We start from the raw sequence: 16421 nt of genomic DNA, 5'->3' as shown, positions 1-16421 counted from the left end.
CGTCCTCTTATGTGTAACTGTAGGGCTCTCGTCTCTCACCAACTGATACTGACTGATCTCAACATTTCTTATTTCCACCTTTCCATACAAATCCTTCATGCAAGGTGAATTGTGTTGTCACTAACACACAATAAAAACAATGAATCTTAAAATTGTCATAATTTACTCCCCCTTTTTTCTGTGGAGCACAAAAGGTGAATTTTTGAAGAATATCGTAATTGCACATTTATAATAAAAGTGAATGTGGATGGGTGCTATTGAGCTCCCATAAAAGTGGTCCATCTGATTGGTGTGCTTTAATCCATGTTTTCTGAAGCCAATCAACATTGTTTAATGAACCAGATTGAAATTTAATTTATACATTGAAAGCTCTCAAATCATTAGATGTTCATCAGTTTCAACCGGTTTGACGTCAGTGACCTCAAACAACATTAGTTCTCAACCTTCACTGACATGAAAGTATTCCTTTAAAATTAACTTCACATCCAGTCATTTTCTAATAAAATATCTCGTGTATGATGCATACAATCCTGTACCCTTTAATTGTAATGCCTTTCAAGTGCATTAAAAATGCATAATGCAAACATTTTAATACAGTAAAAAAGTTACACATAATAAAGACATAATTTTAGTTTGAAATACAAGTTCACAAAAGAGGGAAACCGCGAAACAAAAATAAACGAGGAAAATCCACATACTGTTTAACTATAAACAATAAGACATGTTGCGATCAATAAAGATCTTCGTCATAAAAAATAAAAAATAAAATAAATGTTAGTTTCCTGGTTTAAATGGATTTCGGTGTGGTTTTTCAGTGTGGTTGTCATGTGAAAAATGTTGTATGGAAAAGATGAAGTGTTTTGATGTCTAGAATGGCTGATATTAATAACTTAATAATTCATTCTTAATAACAGAAAGACAGTAACCAGTAGGGATTTAGCGCTCGCCTCTTCCTCTGCCATCTCCATGGTAACAGCACATGGCTGGAGACATGAGTAAAAAGCACAGGAATGATTAAAGATAAAGAGCATGTCCTTCTGTTGCTGCACATGCTCTCACACATATTGGGTCCACACCATTACAGTTCAGTTCAGAGGAAAAACAATGAGCTCTCTCACACACACACACACACACACACTCGCTAATCATGGCACATTGTGCCAAAGGGCTCTTTGTTGCAGAGCTTTTCTCTGCCAAGCACTGATATTAGCACCATTTCTGCCTCATAATTCACACAGGACTGGAAATGCTAAACGAGCATGTGCTAGTTTTCTTTTGTTCTAAATGTAATGCTGCTGGTTGTTTTGAAGAGTGTGTGTGCTATAAATGCAAGACTAAAAGAAGATTTTGTTTGGTTGACTCTCATGAACCCTCTCAAGAACATGACTGAATCATGGTATATAGGCCTGTACACTACCATTCAAAAGTTTGTGGGCAGTATTTTTTTAGGAAATAAATTACTATTTATTTTTTATTCCAGATGCATTAAATTTATTTAAAAAGTGACATTTAAAACATTTATTTGAAATAGAAATCTTTTGTAACATTATGGATGCTGTTCAGTCGACTTTATATTCATGAAAGTACTTTAGGAAATTGGATTAGAACAAGATGTTCCATCAAAAATGTTAATTTGTAATTGATTCGTGTAAGTGATTTTCTGTGTAGGAATGCATTCAATCAGCCTGTCTGTTTCCTTGAGCCACTATTTCTAGACAGTCTTACAATCTAGAGCTTAGTCTATTTTTAACTTGCGTGATTTGAAACAAGAAAAGAGTAAATATGCCAAAGACTGAAAACAATGACAATCTGTACATGAATAGACGTCATTTAGTGTCATGAAAGGCTGTGTTTGCTCATGGTTTCTCTGTTGTAGTTATTTGAGTCTAACCACAATGTAGCCACTTAAGGAGAACATCTGTCAATTTTGAGATTTTGGGCTTTTCATAAATTTTTTTTTTTTTTCAGACTAGTGGACAGAAAACATCCAAAATACACTTTTAACTGTATCTTTTAGAGCACTTTATCGATTTGCATCTGCAGATTTCAATTACATTTTCTCAAAATGAGCTTTTCCTTCTACATTGAGCCAGAAATCTCCACTTCAGTAACACTTACATACACCACACTTTAGTTTTATTCTTATCTATATTCTGAAGGTTTTTACAAAGGGGGTTTGTTCATATATAATTTTCCTGATTTGATACAACATTTTATTCCTAAACAAGGAATATTTAATTATTTTTGACTGTTGACGGTATTCTCTGATTTGTGGAGTGATAAAGATCCCGTAAAAACCTTAGGCTCTAATATATCAAAAAAAATGAAACAATAATTTTTAACCTGACTTCATCCAAAGTACAGATTTGTGTAGAAATTAAATGTATGCAAATTAGTGCATATTTAATTAGACAACACCTCATTTGCATATTTAAACATAACATTTCAGAAAACTTGTAATACAAAAAATGTTTGCTGTTATTAATGTAATCAATCAACTGGTGAAATATGGTGATTTATTAGTTTTTTGTTGTTTTTTTCCTATTCATCTGGGGGTGTCTCGCCCTAAGAAGGAATGTCAAGTAGAAATACAAAGGCCTACTTCAAGCTTGAGCCCAAATTATGTTTTTATTTTAATTGCTGAAATCTATAGAGAACATTTGCTGATGTGTAATAGTGAATACAATTCAGTGACAGCAAAAAAAAAATCCTGTATAAAAAAATATAGTATTGTCTCTTGTTAACTTTCTCTGCCAGCGTTTTTGATCATTTTCACAACAATTTCATGGCCCCCAGAATATTTTATGAATATCTGAACATGCAATATATCAAAAGAACAGAGCCTCTGCTTAAAAAAAAAAAAAAAAAAACTTTTTATTCTAGCTTTATACCTTCTTTTTTATCAACACTTGAATGTGGGTAAGTTTTTATTAAAAATGCAACATTCAAAGCAATAATATTTAAGCAAGCAACATTTTTTGCAAAAAGCTTAGAAAATCACATACAACGTGCATAAGCAATGGTTTTATCGCTTGTTTCTGCTTTTTTTTTTTTGGTCTGTTTTGATCTGTGATTCGCTACTCTTTCAGAAACCGAATTGTTTACGATCCATTGACGAGGCTGTTGAGAAACTGTTGCAGGAGAACAACATCTTCTGTTAATCTAACAAGTGTCCCAAAATGGTGAAATATCAGCCATTTAATCAATCTATCACTATTACAAGCCTTTATCTGCCCTTCTTTAAGCACTTCAAGGTGCAGTAAACCGAGCACCACAACACACTTGTAGCCAATCAGCAGTAGGGGGCGTGTCTACTCATGATGGGGGAGGAGAGAGAGTGAGATATGAAAAACTGTAGAAAGAGAGATGGCTGAAAGACTTAACAAAAGAGAAAAGGTCAGAGGAATATCACTGGAAAAAGAAGGGTTTTAATCAGGCAAGAGCTTTAGGATCCGTGTTAATATTAGCGCTGGAGGGACCAGGCCTGAAAACGGATGCTGAGGTTATGTTGTTTCTGCTCCATACGTGAGGAACATTGGTTTTGCTATGTTTCACAGTATCAAGATATGCTGTTGTTGTTGTAATGTTAGCTATAGTAACAGGACAGTTTTGAGTGCTATTGTTTGTCTGAAGCTGGAGTGCTGCTGGCGACTAACAACCAACTCTTGTATGTGTACTGTATGTTCGTTTTTGTTCTTCCTTGTTATTTGTTTGTCATCTTATCTTTTTTCCCGCAAAGCAATATTTTCCTTCGCTTCAGCTTTGATAAAGAGACATTCACTCTTGCATTGCGTGTTTGTGCATTTTGGGGGCGGAGCAATGAAAGGAAGTGTGTTTGTTTGGGTTGATTCATTTCAAATATCAACAGTGTTTCTCAGAAATCACTTACTGCACCTTTAATTTTCATTATATTGCAGTTGAACAAATCAGTTTCTCAGAGAACAGCTGTGGTAATATAGCAACCCTCTTATATTACAGTCACAACTGACCTATAAATAATATAACACAGCAGGAAAAAGACATCTCTTCTCAATGCTTAAAGGTGGAATTAACCAGCTGAGAAATATTGAGCATAAAGACACATTAATTAACACAGTCATATAGTTAAATCACACAAAATGTATTTCCTTTCTGTGTAGGTGTATTTTATCCTTTTAAAGATTTGCAGTGTTATTAAAAATCTTTTTAGCAGTCAGTTCCAGGAGACTTTGTACTTGTTATCATAGTTTCTTCTGAAAGAAATGCTAAGCACTGTTCTCAAACTTTTTCTTTCTTCCACAGAATGAGAAAACGCTTGGGCATTCTGCAAGCAGGTCCAGCAACATTTCAAAGGTATGAAAATCCATTTCCTTCTCTTCTACTGAGTCTGAGTGAGTGGCTTAGCTTTCTAGGGGGTCTGCACCTGCTATCTAAAAATACTTTTTTCATTTTCCTCAAACTTTGTTCTGTCAGGGTTTCTAAGCATTTCATACAGAAATATATTTATTTGCCTGATGCAAAGGAGATAGGAAGGACATTTTGTCTGACCTAGAAGCAAGAAAAAAGTGCAGCAGACTATAACAAAATCTCAAGAGCTCATTTTATGCTTATGTAGACTCTTTCACTGTGGTTATTTTTCAGGTTGAGGAAGCTTTGTACTTTATTATCCAATCTTGAATTCCCATTTTCACCTGTTTATCTGTCTGATATATAATGAATACCATGTGCCGTAGGCTTAAAACATTCTATGCAACAATGCAAATGAGACCTGAATGCTTGCAGGTCCTTATTCCCACTGTATATTTTAATACGAGTTGTTGTAATAAACCTCTGTACTAAATGGGGCAATAGTTGCCCTTAAATGTCTGTGCCACTTAACTGGATGTGTTATGCAGGTAGCCAAGTATAAACATGTTGACAGTTTAACTAACTCCCACTTGCTCAGCAAGATTCTCCTCAAATCTTTGCCCTATAATATGACAGTAGTTGATCTGAAATGGAAGACTAGAATGTATTTGATAATGCACTACAATGGCCTTTGCACCCATGTTGAGAATATAGTGCGTACTTGCATTGTCACATTTCAGAAAGTGTCATTAGGTAGCTAGAAGTGTCCCTGCACTTATATACTTGTGAAGAGCATTTCCACTCTAATGAAAAAAACAATGCCACTTTTGGTCTTATTTCTTAGTTTATATATTAAAATGTGCCTGTTACATGTTCTTGCGTTGCAAATTGAACTGCATTTGGACACATTTTAAAATACATTGAGTGTAATCCAGCTTATATTGCTAGCATTCATGTATTCTAGTTACGTAACAGTGTTCCTTTTTGGCGTTTATTTCTTTTAATATAAAATAACTTTGGAGTTGGATTCCGACTGAAAACGCAAACAGATTTGCTCTCACCCTATTCAAATAAACCCTACCCCACATTGGTATTGATTTGACTATTTATAGACAGGACTCACTATGTTAGCGAGTGAGTTCATGTTGGAAACATATCTGTCTGGCATTTTCACTCTAACATGGGTCTCTTCCTCTTAGTGGAGATTTACTGCACTTCTACGTAACATTGAGCCTCTTAACAGATAAACCCTTCACATGAACTAATAGATGTCAGGGTCACCTGTTCTGAAAAACGCTCCACTGGTGTAGCTCAAGACATTCAGCTACTGAGGACTTTGGGTTCAGGCTCAAGCCTTGAGCGCTTACAGGCTGTTTTCACATTTAGTTTGAAATACATTTTCAGCAGAATATCAGTTAGCAAACTTCCCGACGCTACCCACTCTGCTTGGACCAGCGTGTAGATGAAAATGTGCTACTCTTTTTCTTCTTCTTTTTTTTTTTTTTTTTCCTTCCTCGTAATAAAAAAAGAAAAAGAAACGCACAACAAAAATGACAGTGGTGAGAAAACATTAGTTAAGAAAGCATCCGGTTATAGCGATGTGGACAGATTTCCACCAGCCACTCCAGTCAAGTCACGTCACATTTACAGTATTTATATACCTCTGCATACAAAATATTGTTTTAAAGTATCTGCAACACAACATGAAAAAAGTGTCAGTGTGTCTTTTAATTCGAATTAAATCTTGAATTAATACTATAAAGCAGCTCTCCACAGTCCAGTGTGTTCATATTTTCTTGCGTCTGAACTGAGCAGGACTGAACAGAAGAAATGAACCGGTGAACATTTCCACGTCAAAGAAGGCAGAGCCTCAGAGCCACACCTACCTATTACATAATCAAAATGACGTCCCACCAGTTAGGGAAAAGTTTGTCTTAATTTACTTTTAAAACCTCATGTACTGTAGCACATGTTCAATTGACTGTTTTGCACCCAGGAGTATCAGGATGATCTGCATTCATCCCCAGCGGAAAGAAAGGTTTCATCATTTCAGAGCTCATTTTTTTCCGACAGGATTAATAACATAAGAGGTCCCATTACAGTTGTTATCATTTCAGTGTCCGACACGCACTCATGCTGCATGACAAGGTTTTGACTGCTGAGAAACCCAAAGGGTCCTAATAGGGGTCCATGGGGTGTTCCTGTCAGCTCTGTCATTTCAGCCGCACATTAAGCAATCAAACAAAACAACACACTCAACTGATCCATGTGAGTGTTATTATTATTATCCAGAATCTTCCTGGTTGAGTTAATCTCCCCAGCCTTAAAGGAATAATTCATCCAAATATGAAATACCTTTTTTATTATTCATGTTGTTCCAATCCCATATGACTGACAAAGATGATCTTTTTTAAATGCATTTTTTGCAAATCAATGGTGTTCAATCATTTTACGTAGATACTACAGTTAAAATATCTTTTGTGTTTTACAACACAAAATCAAACAGGTTTGGAACAACATGAGGGTGACTAAATAAGTTGAATTTTTTGTGAAACGATGTTTCTAGAATCACTAGAATCACTAGTGATTTTTTTTTTTTATTAATAAAATTAAAATTTTCTTAAAATAAAATGAAATGCAGAGAACTTGGCAAACTTCACACTGTAAAAAAATACATGATCAATAAGTTATGACAACATGTGTTTTACATTGCTTTAAACTTGCTTTAAACCTTTATAAGGTAAGCAATTTTCAACTTTTTTTTATAAGATAACTTTAATGTAATTTAAGTTGAAATAACAAACATCCAAGTTCATTGTACTTAAATTTAAGGCAGCAACTTTTTTTTTAATTAATTTTTTACATTGCTCAGCAACACTAGCTCAAACAATGGTGTGGGTTTTGGGCAGAGATATCTGTCTGTCTGACATATAGCAGGCAGGAGGACTGTGTAGGTAAAATATACCTAGTTTAAGTATGTTTTTAAAGGAGGGTAGAACATCTGTTGTGAATCCCTCTGCCTCATTACATCAAGTGTCACATGCAAGTGATTGACAGACCTTTTTTATGGCAGCATCTACGTTCATTTCCATAATCTTTCTGTAGACATATGCCTCAAATTGTGCAGATGATAATGTACAAACAATTAGCTGCAGAGTTGCTTCCAGAAAATTGGTTCGGGTTGAACAGTCTGGAAAAAAAACCTTGCTTATTTAAAGGCTTTTGTATTTAGTGCTGATTATCATTCTGTGTCTGTACGCAACTTTTTCCTTATTTCCTTTTGATTGCTTTTTAGGTTCAATCCAAAAGATCACAAGAAACTCAAATCCACCTCATTATGAAACATTCTTACTAACTGCGTCACACTGGTTTTTTTTAGCATTTATGCAATAATGCTATCAACGAAAAACCTACAGTGTGTAATTTATTTATTTCCTCATTCACATTAACAGTCCATGAACTGACCTTTATTGCCAGAGTTACAGAGTTATCAAGTTGTTAATATAATCTTCCGTTTCACAAGTTCGTTCACTACACTTTATACCAGTGGTTCTAAACCAGGAGGCCTTTATTCGTATCCAGATCATCTGGAACAACTGGAAAAGTAATTGGATTTTTGAATATTGTGAACAAAGGGGGACACTGGAGTCTAAAAGGTTGAGAATCAGCTGTTTTACATTACTTTTTTTTTTTTTTAAAGACTGATAATGACTTGTAGGCATCTACTGTAGGTGGATAATGGGAAACAGTAGGTGCTCAGTATAAGTGAGCGATTTAGTGATATCTTACGGCTAAGGGCCAGGAGACCATGAAAATGGGCTGAAATCTATTTTGTACATTGACATTTTCACATTTGGCAGATACAATTTAACAGTATGAACATTTTGTGGTTTTGTTTGTAATTAAACTGTTCAGTTTGTGTATTAGTTGTCTGGCCCTTTGCACACTTGTGCTTTTGTTGTCGGCTGAGGGAAGATTTTGGAGCGTGTAATCTCGGCCCAAGTTGCTAGGCCACTGTGCTCTGTGTGTGTGATGAATGGAGCCATGGAGAGAGGACAACTCCCAGAATAACACTCGTCACTGGGAGCTATTTAGCCCTCCAGAGGCGGATGGCACACGCAGACTTTACAGTAGCTTTGTGGAGAGAGAAAGAGATCAGAAGGTCTTATGAAGGCTTGCTGAGCAGTTTTCGAGGCATGGGCTTTACTCTCCCTCTCTTATGTATCCTCATTCTTTCTCCTTTCTGTTCTCTGATAACAGAATTAAAGTCACAAACATTTACTTTGAAGTTTGGCTGATGGTCCTTTCAGAAAGCCTGGTCTCTTATGCTCATTAATGCTGCATTTATTTGATTAAAATGTAAAAACAGTAATAATTATTGTGAAATATTATTACAATTTAAAGTGCCTTCTATTTGAATATATTATTAAATGTAATTTATTCCTGTGATTGTAAAGCTGCATTTTGAGCATCATTACTCCAGTGTCACATGATCTTTCAGAAATCCTTCTAATATGTTTTTTTGCTGCTCAAGAAACCTTTCTTACTGTTATCAATGTTGAAAACAGCTGTGCTGTTATTTTTGTTACCGTGATATGTTTTTTGTTTCTGTATTCTTTGTTAAATGCAAAGTTTAGAATTAAAATATTATATAACAATGTTTTAACTGTCATTTTTGGTCAATTGAATGCATCCTTGCCGAATAAAACTATTAATTTCTTTAAAATTTAAAAACAAAACCTACTGACCCCAAACCTTTTGAACAGTATTATACTTTCTCTTATATCAGCTTAGTGTGCACTAAGTATTTTGCACATTCTTAGTAAGCCAATCGTAGGATGATTCCTATGAAAGGTGTTAACATTGTGCATTGTTGGGCTATCAAAACATTGCTGTGTTTGTGTTTGAGCATCCCAACTAGTCCATCATACTAACATTGGCATTCTTATTTGAGTCTGCTGGAAGTTGGCACACTGACAAAAATTGCTCTCAGCATCTGAAGGCTAGAACACATTATATACCAATAATGTTCTCTCTAAACTGCATCTGTGCACTTCTGATGTTTTTCTTCTGTGCTGACCAGAAAAAAACAACATTCAAGTCTCAAAAATATGTGGGAAAGAAGCTTGAGATTTCTTGAATTGCTGCCCATTAAATTGAGCTCTAACATAAATGTGACCGCGACTGTTGGCGATGCTGTGTGGGCATGTCTAGAAACTCAACTCAACAAAGATGAGTGCAACTTTATGCAAATCAGCAGCAACTTGACGGGGCGGGCGGCTACCAATGGGAGTGAAGTCAGTGGAGATTATGTGATTCATCTCCTCTGGGACAATCAAGTGGAGTAAAGGGATAAGACTGAGAAATGAATGTGACTGTGGGTGATTTCACTGTTCAGTTTGTTAAAAATGAAGCGGGGAAAACCATATCAGAAATTCAGTTTAATTAACGTTTAATTCATGCATTGATAATCGTTCATCTTGTTAATGATATGATGCATTTTGCTTTGCTGCAGTTTATATACAAACACTTTCCCTTGCATCTTGATATTTTGAGGAAGACAAAATAGAATGACATCTCTCTCTCTCTCTCTTTTTTTTTTTTTTTGGCACAACATTTCATTTAAAATATTTAAATCTTCTGGCATCCAGCATCAGGAATGCCTGCTATCGACCTGGCAGCTTCCAGTGATAAAATTGCTGTCAGTGTGAGCTGGACATTAAAACATGCTGTCAACATCTTAACTAAAACCACATGCAGTGATGAGCCTTGTTTATAAAATGTCTGTTCTGCTTTCAGTAGCACTTGTCTCGCAGGTCTGAGCTAATGTCAGTTCGATGTTTGCAATTGAGAATGAATGATTTTCCATTAGCTCTGAATAACTCCCATAGTGTGACAAGCTTTTGGCCTCCACAAACAAGTATTTTTTTTTTTTTTTTTATTATTATGTTCACAAATTTACTCACAGGTAGATTGAATCTGCACTTTTAAAATGTGCTAGAGGCAAATTCCATAACTGCAGGACTATTTTCCATTACTAGCATTTTTGTCGACACGTGTAAGAGTCTGTGCCTCATTTCTTTCCAATTTTAAGCAGTCGCTATGTGTTCTTTTTTGGTTTGTTTTTTTGACTCCGATGACTGTGTGTATATCACATCTCAGAAGGAGTCTTCTCTTCACAAACACACACTCTGTCAAGCTTAAAAATTCACCTTGTCTTGCTGACTGGGGCTGCATGGAGCCGGAGTTACTCAGTTAATCACGTTCACGCTGTCGTCACAACCTGACTGTGCAACATAGACATAAACACATTTGCCACTTTCCACTACACCACATCCAATGTGTTTTTTCTTAATATATTACTAGATATATTAAGTAAATGTGTATACTTTACGTACATAATATATTTTTTAAATGCCAAAAACACAAATTTTAATTATTTTTAATCTGCAAATCTTTTTAATTGTCTGTGTAATATTTAATTTCGATTTTTAAAAATATACACACATTTTAAATGCATTAAAGAGCACATCTGTCAGAGCATCTGACGGGGCAAGCCACTTTAAACTTTACTGGTGAACTATATCTTACGTGTGAAGCCCTTAATGTAATGCATGTCTTATATTTAGGGCAAATTGAATTGTGCACTTTCCGCGCAGCAGTTCACTTTGTGTCCTCCGTGATTTTTCAGGTGCACTCGTAATATCAAACTACTGAATATTGATATAAACAATATCGCCTCGATAGCTGCTGTCATTTTGTATATTTTTTTTATATCGATGTATCATACAAACACGATATACTGCCCAACCCTGGGCTCTATTGTGTACCCCATTTGTGGAAAGTACCATTAAATGTTTGAAAATGTTACAGCCTTCATAAACAAAAGGGTGTGTATGTTTGTGAATGTAAACTAAATGAAATCATGGTTAAGTTTTAATAGAAGTGCTAATGTAAAGCGCAGTTTACTCAGGCATACTTCCACATTTGTCGTGCCTGAACACAATATTATTTCCTGGTTTCTTTGAACATTATTCATCAAAGATGTGAATTTGTGTGACTGTGTGTCAGCTTGTGTGTTAGTGTAGAGGGCAGTTCCGGACACTCTATCCTGTATTGATCCCTGTCAGGCTCAGGGCTATAAATTCTCTGTTTGTTACAGATAGAATCGATATGTAATTAGTCTGGGACATAAATGATGGAATCAAGCATTGCGCATGCAATCCATGTTGCTTTGATTCGAACAGCTAGGTAATATTAGTTTGTCTGTGTGAAAGAGAAATTTTCAAATATTATTTATCTTTAATGTAAACTTTTTTTTTTCTTTTTTTTTTTTCACTTTTCTTTTTCAAATCTTCCATTGACGTAGATAATGTTCAACATTTAAAAATTAACTTGCATCAATAATGTCATCTTTCTTCGATCTGTTTACATACTGAGTCATGACTTATTATCTTCCTTGCATATATTTAACCATACACATATCACCCAAAAGTTTTTTTTACTCTTCACTCTTACCAAGGCTGCACTTTTTTTTTTTTAAGAAAAAAAAGAAAAGAAAAACAGCAATATTGTGAATTGTTTTTACAATTTAAAATAACTGTTTTCTATTTGAATATTTTAAAATGTAACTTATTTTTGTGATGGCAAAGCTGAATTGTCAGCATCATTACTCCAGTCTTCAGTGTCACATGATCCTTCAGAAATTATTCTGATATGCTGATTTGGTGCATCCTTGCTGAATAAAATGTATTATTTAATTTTGTATCTTTTAATTTAATCTTACTGAACTTTAGCACATATTTTAAAAGATGTGCCATATGTTGTGACAATGGCAAAGTGGCTGTGATGCATTTCATTTATGCCGAACCAAAAACAAAAAGCTAACTTTACTTAAAACATTTTGATGCCTTGCAAGGACTGGGATTTTTATCACAAAGTGCTGATTAAGTTAATGTTTCTAATTTGCTATTATGGTCTCTGTTTTGCATACAGGCAGGAAGTCCGACCTCTGTGAACGCTCCCTACAGCTTCCCCAGGACTTCAGTGACGCCCTCGAACCAGGATATATGCAGGTAGGTTTGCCCTCTCTCAATCCTGAAGCGTCTTTACGCTTCTGCAGTCTGATCATGCACTGAAAGAGAGAAAAAGATCTAGAGAGAGACTGAACTGTCAGAGCATCAGTGGGCAAACATTGCCATCCATCTTGATTCTGCCATTTTGTTTTCTAACTTTCCTCTTGGTTCTTCCCACCTGTCTTTTTGTAATCTTTCTCCATTTGTTCTCTAATGCATGTTGCATGTATCTTTACGTCCGTTTTCTCTCTTCCCATCTCTGTTTCTGCACCTCTCTTTCTGTCCCATCCCTCTCCTCTCCTCTCGAATGCAGTTCTAATGACCTCGCTCAGGACCTGGGCTCACAGAGGCCCTTACAGGCCACTGTAGTGCTGTTGAACTCTAATGGTAAAAGCTCAGCATCTCAGTGTGTCACCATGACCACGCTCTGTCTGGACTCTCCCACTAAACCCAAAAATAGGACCTTGTTTGGCACAGAATGGCTCTCTCTACTCAAACCATCAGTCAACTTGAAACCAGAAGGAGGCAGTCTCAAGTTCTCAAAGTCTCTGAATGATGTGGGACAAAAGATGGACAGCCTATGCAGCGGTCTTCACTTTATAGACCGCACTTGTTCGGACGGGGAGCTTGGAGTGGAGAAGGAACAACTCGGTCAAGACGGCCACATCAAAGCCCTCAATGGTCAAGCCAACTCTCCCCCTCTGTTTGCTTCTCAGCCTCCATCCTTCCTCAACAACTACAAATACGTCTCCAACCCAAGGCCTGAGAACTGCCTGGCTCCTCCTGCTCCTCCGCATTCAGACTTTCAAAGAAGCTCCAAATTCCTGCGCCTCATCTTTCCGCTCACCCGCTCCTTCACCGCCGGAAGTCTGCAGGCGTCTGAGATGGGAAGCTACGCTTCAAGGCTCCACATCGCCAAGTCATCCAGCGCCATGCTGGACGCCAGTGAGTCTTGCTGTATGGAGGAGATGGGAGACGACGAAGTGTTTGAGGACAATTCGTCTCGGTGGAAGCTGAAGACGGAGGGGTTAGAGGCTCCTCTTTGCTCTCTCGAGGAGGACAGCGACTTGGACCAATGTTCCTCTCCGTTGTCGGACAAAAACGGGCCGCTGTCGCCCTACTCCCTGTCGGGGGACTGCTGCAGGTTGGTGGGGCTTACTCACTCCCGCCCAGCTCCTCTTACCCATGGGCTTCACCTCTAGGTTTATTCATCCTTGTAGTCCCTCTACAGCCCTCATCTGGATATTTATTTCCTACCAGTCCCTGTTTATCCTTCCTGTTAGAGCCAGAGTGCTGTGATCGTTTTGCTAATGGCAATCGATGATAAGGCTCGTGTATGGATGGAGTTGTGAGTGTTTAAGATCCACAGTGTGGAAGAGGAAGTGTCTAGCCTGCTGTGCAGGATACATATTGTGTCACACAGCACTGTCGTGGATAATCCAAGCAGATTTCCTCTGAGAGATCCAATCGATACTTATGGTATTTTCTCGAATGATGAAGTTTAGGTAGAATGGAGATTGAGATCTGATTGCAGTTTTGGTTGTGGCTCTCTGGCTTTGGTATTTGAGGTGAAATAACTGTGATTTTTCTCAGTATTCATCTACAGGGCCTCATGGATGCCTCAGGAATCAATTAGCACGCAACTTGTGAAGGAGTAAATGGCTTTGCCGATGACTAACTAAAACAAAAATACCTTCGAAGTCTAAGTACTTAAGAATATGACTATTGGTTTTCACAAATACTTTTTGACATCTCAGATTTCAGGAAGTAATTTTCAAGTGAACTCCTCTGTGCCTTTTATATAGAAAAATAATGTGGCTGCGTCAAATTAGTAGGTACTGAATACATTCGTCACGTTGTCATTGTCATGTGATCTACCAGTGTCAGTTGTATCGCTTCATTACCATTCACAACTCTTCTACTGTGGCTTCATGGGATAGTAAAGTGTTTATCAGATTCACATCTCGTCAGAAGTAGTATGTCATCCTGGTACTTTTCACCAACTGCTTAATAAATACTGTGAATTCAGACATAGTATTCTTTTCACATGGTAGGGAAGTATGAATGTTTGGATTCAGCCTATCGTTGTTTGGAAAGTGGCTACATCCAACAAGGTTTTTGAGAAGATGATCTTATGTAAATTAAAGCTAAAGTTATTGCATGCACTTTACTAGACGTCTTGTGTTATACCAATTGTGTACATCTTTCTTAAGGGTGAGGTGAGGTTTCTTCCCACATGTATTACCACTCTCACGCGGTGCTGTGAAAACACATGTGCTCTTAAAATAGCTGACATTTAGAGATCAGCCAGCAAGACTTATTGGTTTAAACCAACCAGAGCTTGGAGATCTGCCACAAAGTATGCTCAGGTGTCTTGAGGTGTGACCCATGGCAAGGACACATTTTATGTGGGAGGAACATCCCATGTACCGGTGCATTTGTATATTTTAGCGGCATCTGAGTTTTTTTAGTTTATGAGGGATCTAGTCATGGAATAATATAGGAATTGTATTCATGTCTGCTCTTTGGTTTGTGTTAAGTTCACATCTGCAGTTATATGTGTGTATATAAAAATCTAATTCAATTAATCGTTTGCACCCAAAACCATTCAATGAAGTCATATGACATTTTTCATGTATTAAAATGATTTTATGAAAATATGCAGTATGGTGAAAATATATTGATTCATATTGGTGCATATAAATTATTATTATTATTTTTTTTCATATGTTAATTTAGTGAAAACTACATGGAAAATGTGAAGAAAAAAAACATTACTTGTATAAAACATTTCAGCTATGTCACTGCAAATACATATGTACCGTACATGTCAAATATCATAAAAAAGGATTAAAAATGGATATAGAATTAATCATATAGGATCATATCTGCCAGTGTATCTACTTTAATACAGTGCTAATAGAGAGGGAATGTTTGTCTAATGAAATAATTTCACTATTCCAGAACATTAGGTCCGTGAACTCATGGGCCAAACCTTGTGAAAAGGCCGGATAGAATGTCTTAAATGTGGTAATTGGATTGATTCTTTCTGTTCTAATTTAATCTAATCTAGCTCTATATGATAGGTTTAATACAATCTGATTTAAATAGGAAGTGAGAGAGTGAAATTAATGTAGCCTTTATAGTTAAAAAAACAAAAAACGAGCGATCATAAACAAAAGGAGCCCATTAAAGCGATGTGCCTTCAGCCCTCGTGGATATTATTACACAAAGCCACGTAAAAGATGATGGAGATGTGACAGGCTTGGTTTTTCTCTGTCTGTGCTGTTTACTAATCTTGTAGAGCCTTGACTGGATCAGGCATTTCTGAAAATAGTTATTATCCTGGTCATTCAGTCTGAAAAGCCTCCTCTGGACGCTGACACGGAAGCAATCTTCCCTCTCATTTGTGCCCACGGCAGCTAGTTAACATTTAGAGGGCCAGTATCGTGAAGGATATGATTGTGTACATCCATTACAATGCTAAACCGTGTGCTGTTCCCATAATGTCATTTATGGTATGTTGTTCTGTCAGTAAGTATAAACATCAGGGATTCAACTGATGGTTGTCTATATAGTTTTTCTCCTTGTTCCTCTGAAAGTACTGCTGCTTGAAATGCTTGGAATGTTTAATGAAATCAGCCAACTCTGTTTTATTTAAAGTGACTTACAGAATTGAAAGTGTGCATTTTATCACGAGAAGCAAACCCATGACACTGACATTGTACTTTGAGATCTGCTAGCACAGAAATGTAGCCCCCCCCCCACCCCCCCCCCCAAATATGAGTAAATCTTCTCAAATATATTCATTGTAATTTCCGCAATTTAGTTTCTGTCTCATTACATCTCAGTTGCAGCTATCATAAATAAGTTGTAGTAGTAGTTTTAATTCAGGTAAAATAATTGTATTATTTTATTTTAATTTATGTACTATTGTCTTTTTTTTTTCATCTGTCCATTTATCTATCCATGTTTTCTCCAAAATTGTATTGTATTTTTTTATATATAATATAATATTTT

The 16421-nt window shown here is 36.4% G+C and overlaps 1 protein-coding gene across 9 annotated transcripts in view; it reads left to right on the top strand.

Moving 5' to 3' along the window:
* marchf8 (membrane-associated ring finger (C3HC4) 8) overlaps positions 1-16421 on the top strand; it is a 99554-nt gene that overhangs the window by 71738 nt on the left and 11395 nt on the right. For 5 of the 9 annotated variants that reach the window (XM_084392376.1, XM_084392374.1, XM_084392377.1 and 2 more), the window contains 2 exons: positions 4282-4332; positions 12322-12401. In XM_084392376.1, the coding sequence (XP_084248502.1) occupies positions 4282-4332; positions 12322-12401 (131 nt within the window). Of the gene's footprint in view, positions 1-4281; positions 4333-12321; positions 12402-12714; positions 13546-16421 lie in introns of all 9 variants that reach the window. The other 4 variants (XM_084392372.1, XM_084392370.1, XM_084392371.1 and 1 more) reach the window with 1 other exon arrangement.

This window comes from Rutilus rutilus (genome assembly GCF_951802725.1).
Source record: "Rutilus rutilus genome assembly, chromosome: 20".
Taxonomy (NCBI): Eukaryota; Metazoa; Chordata; class Actinopteri; order Cypriniformes; family Leuciscidae; genus Rutilus; species Rutilus rutilus.
This window is presented reverse-complemented; position numbering and strand designations above follow the sequence as displayed.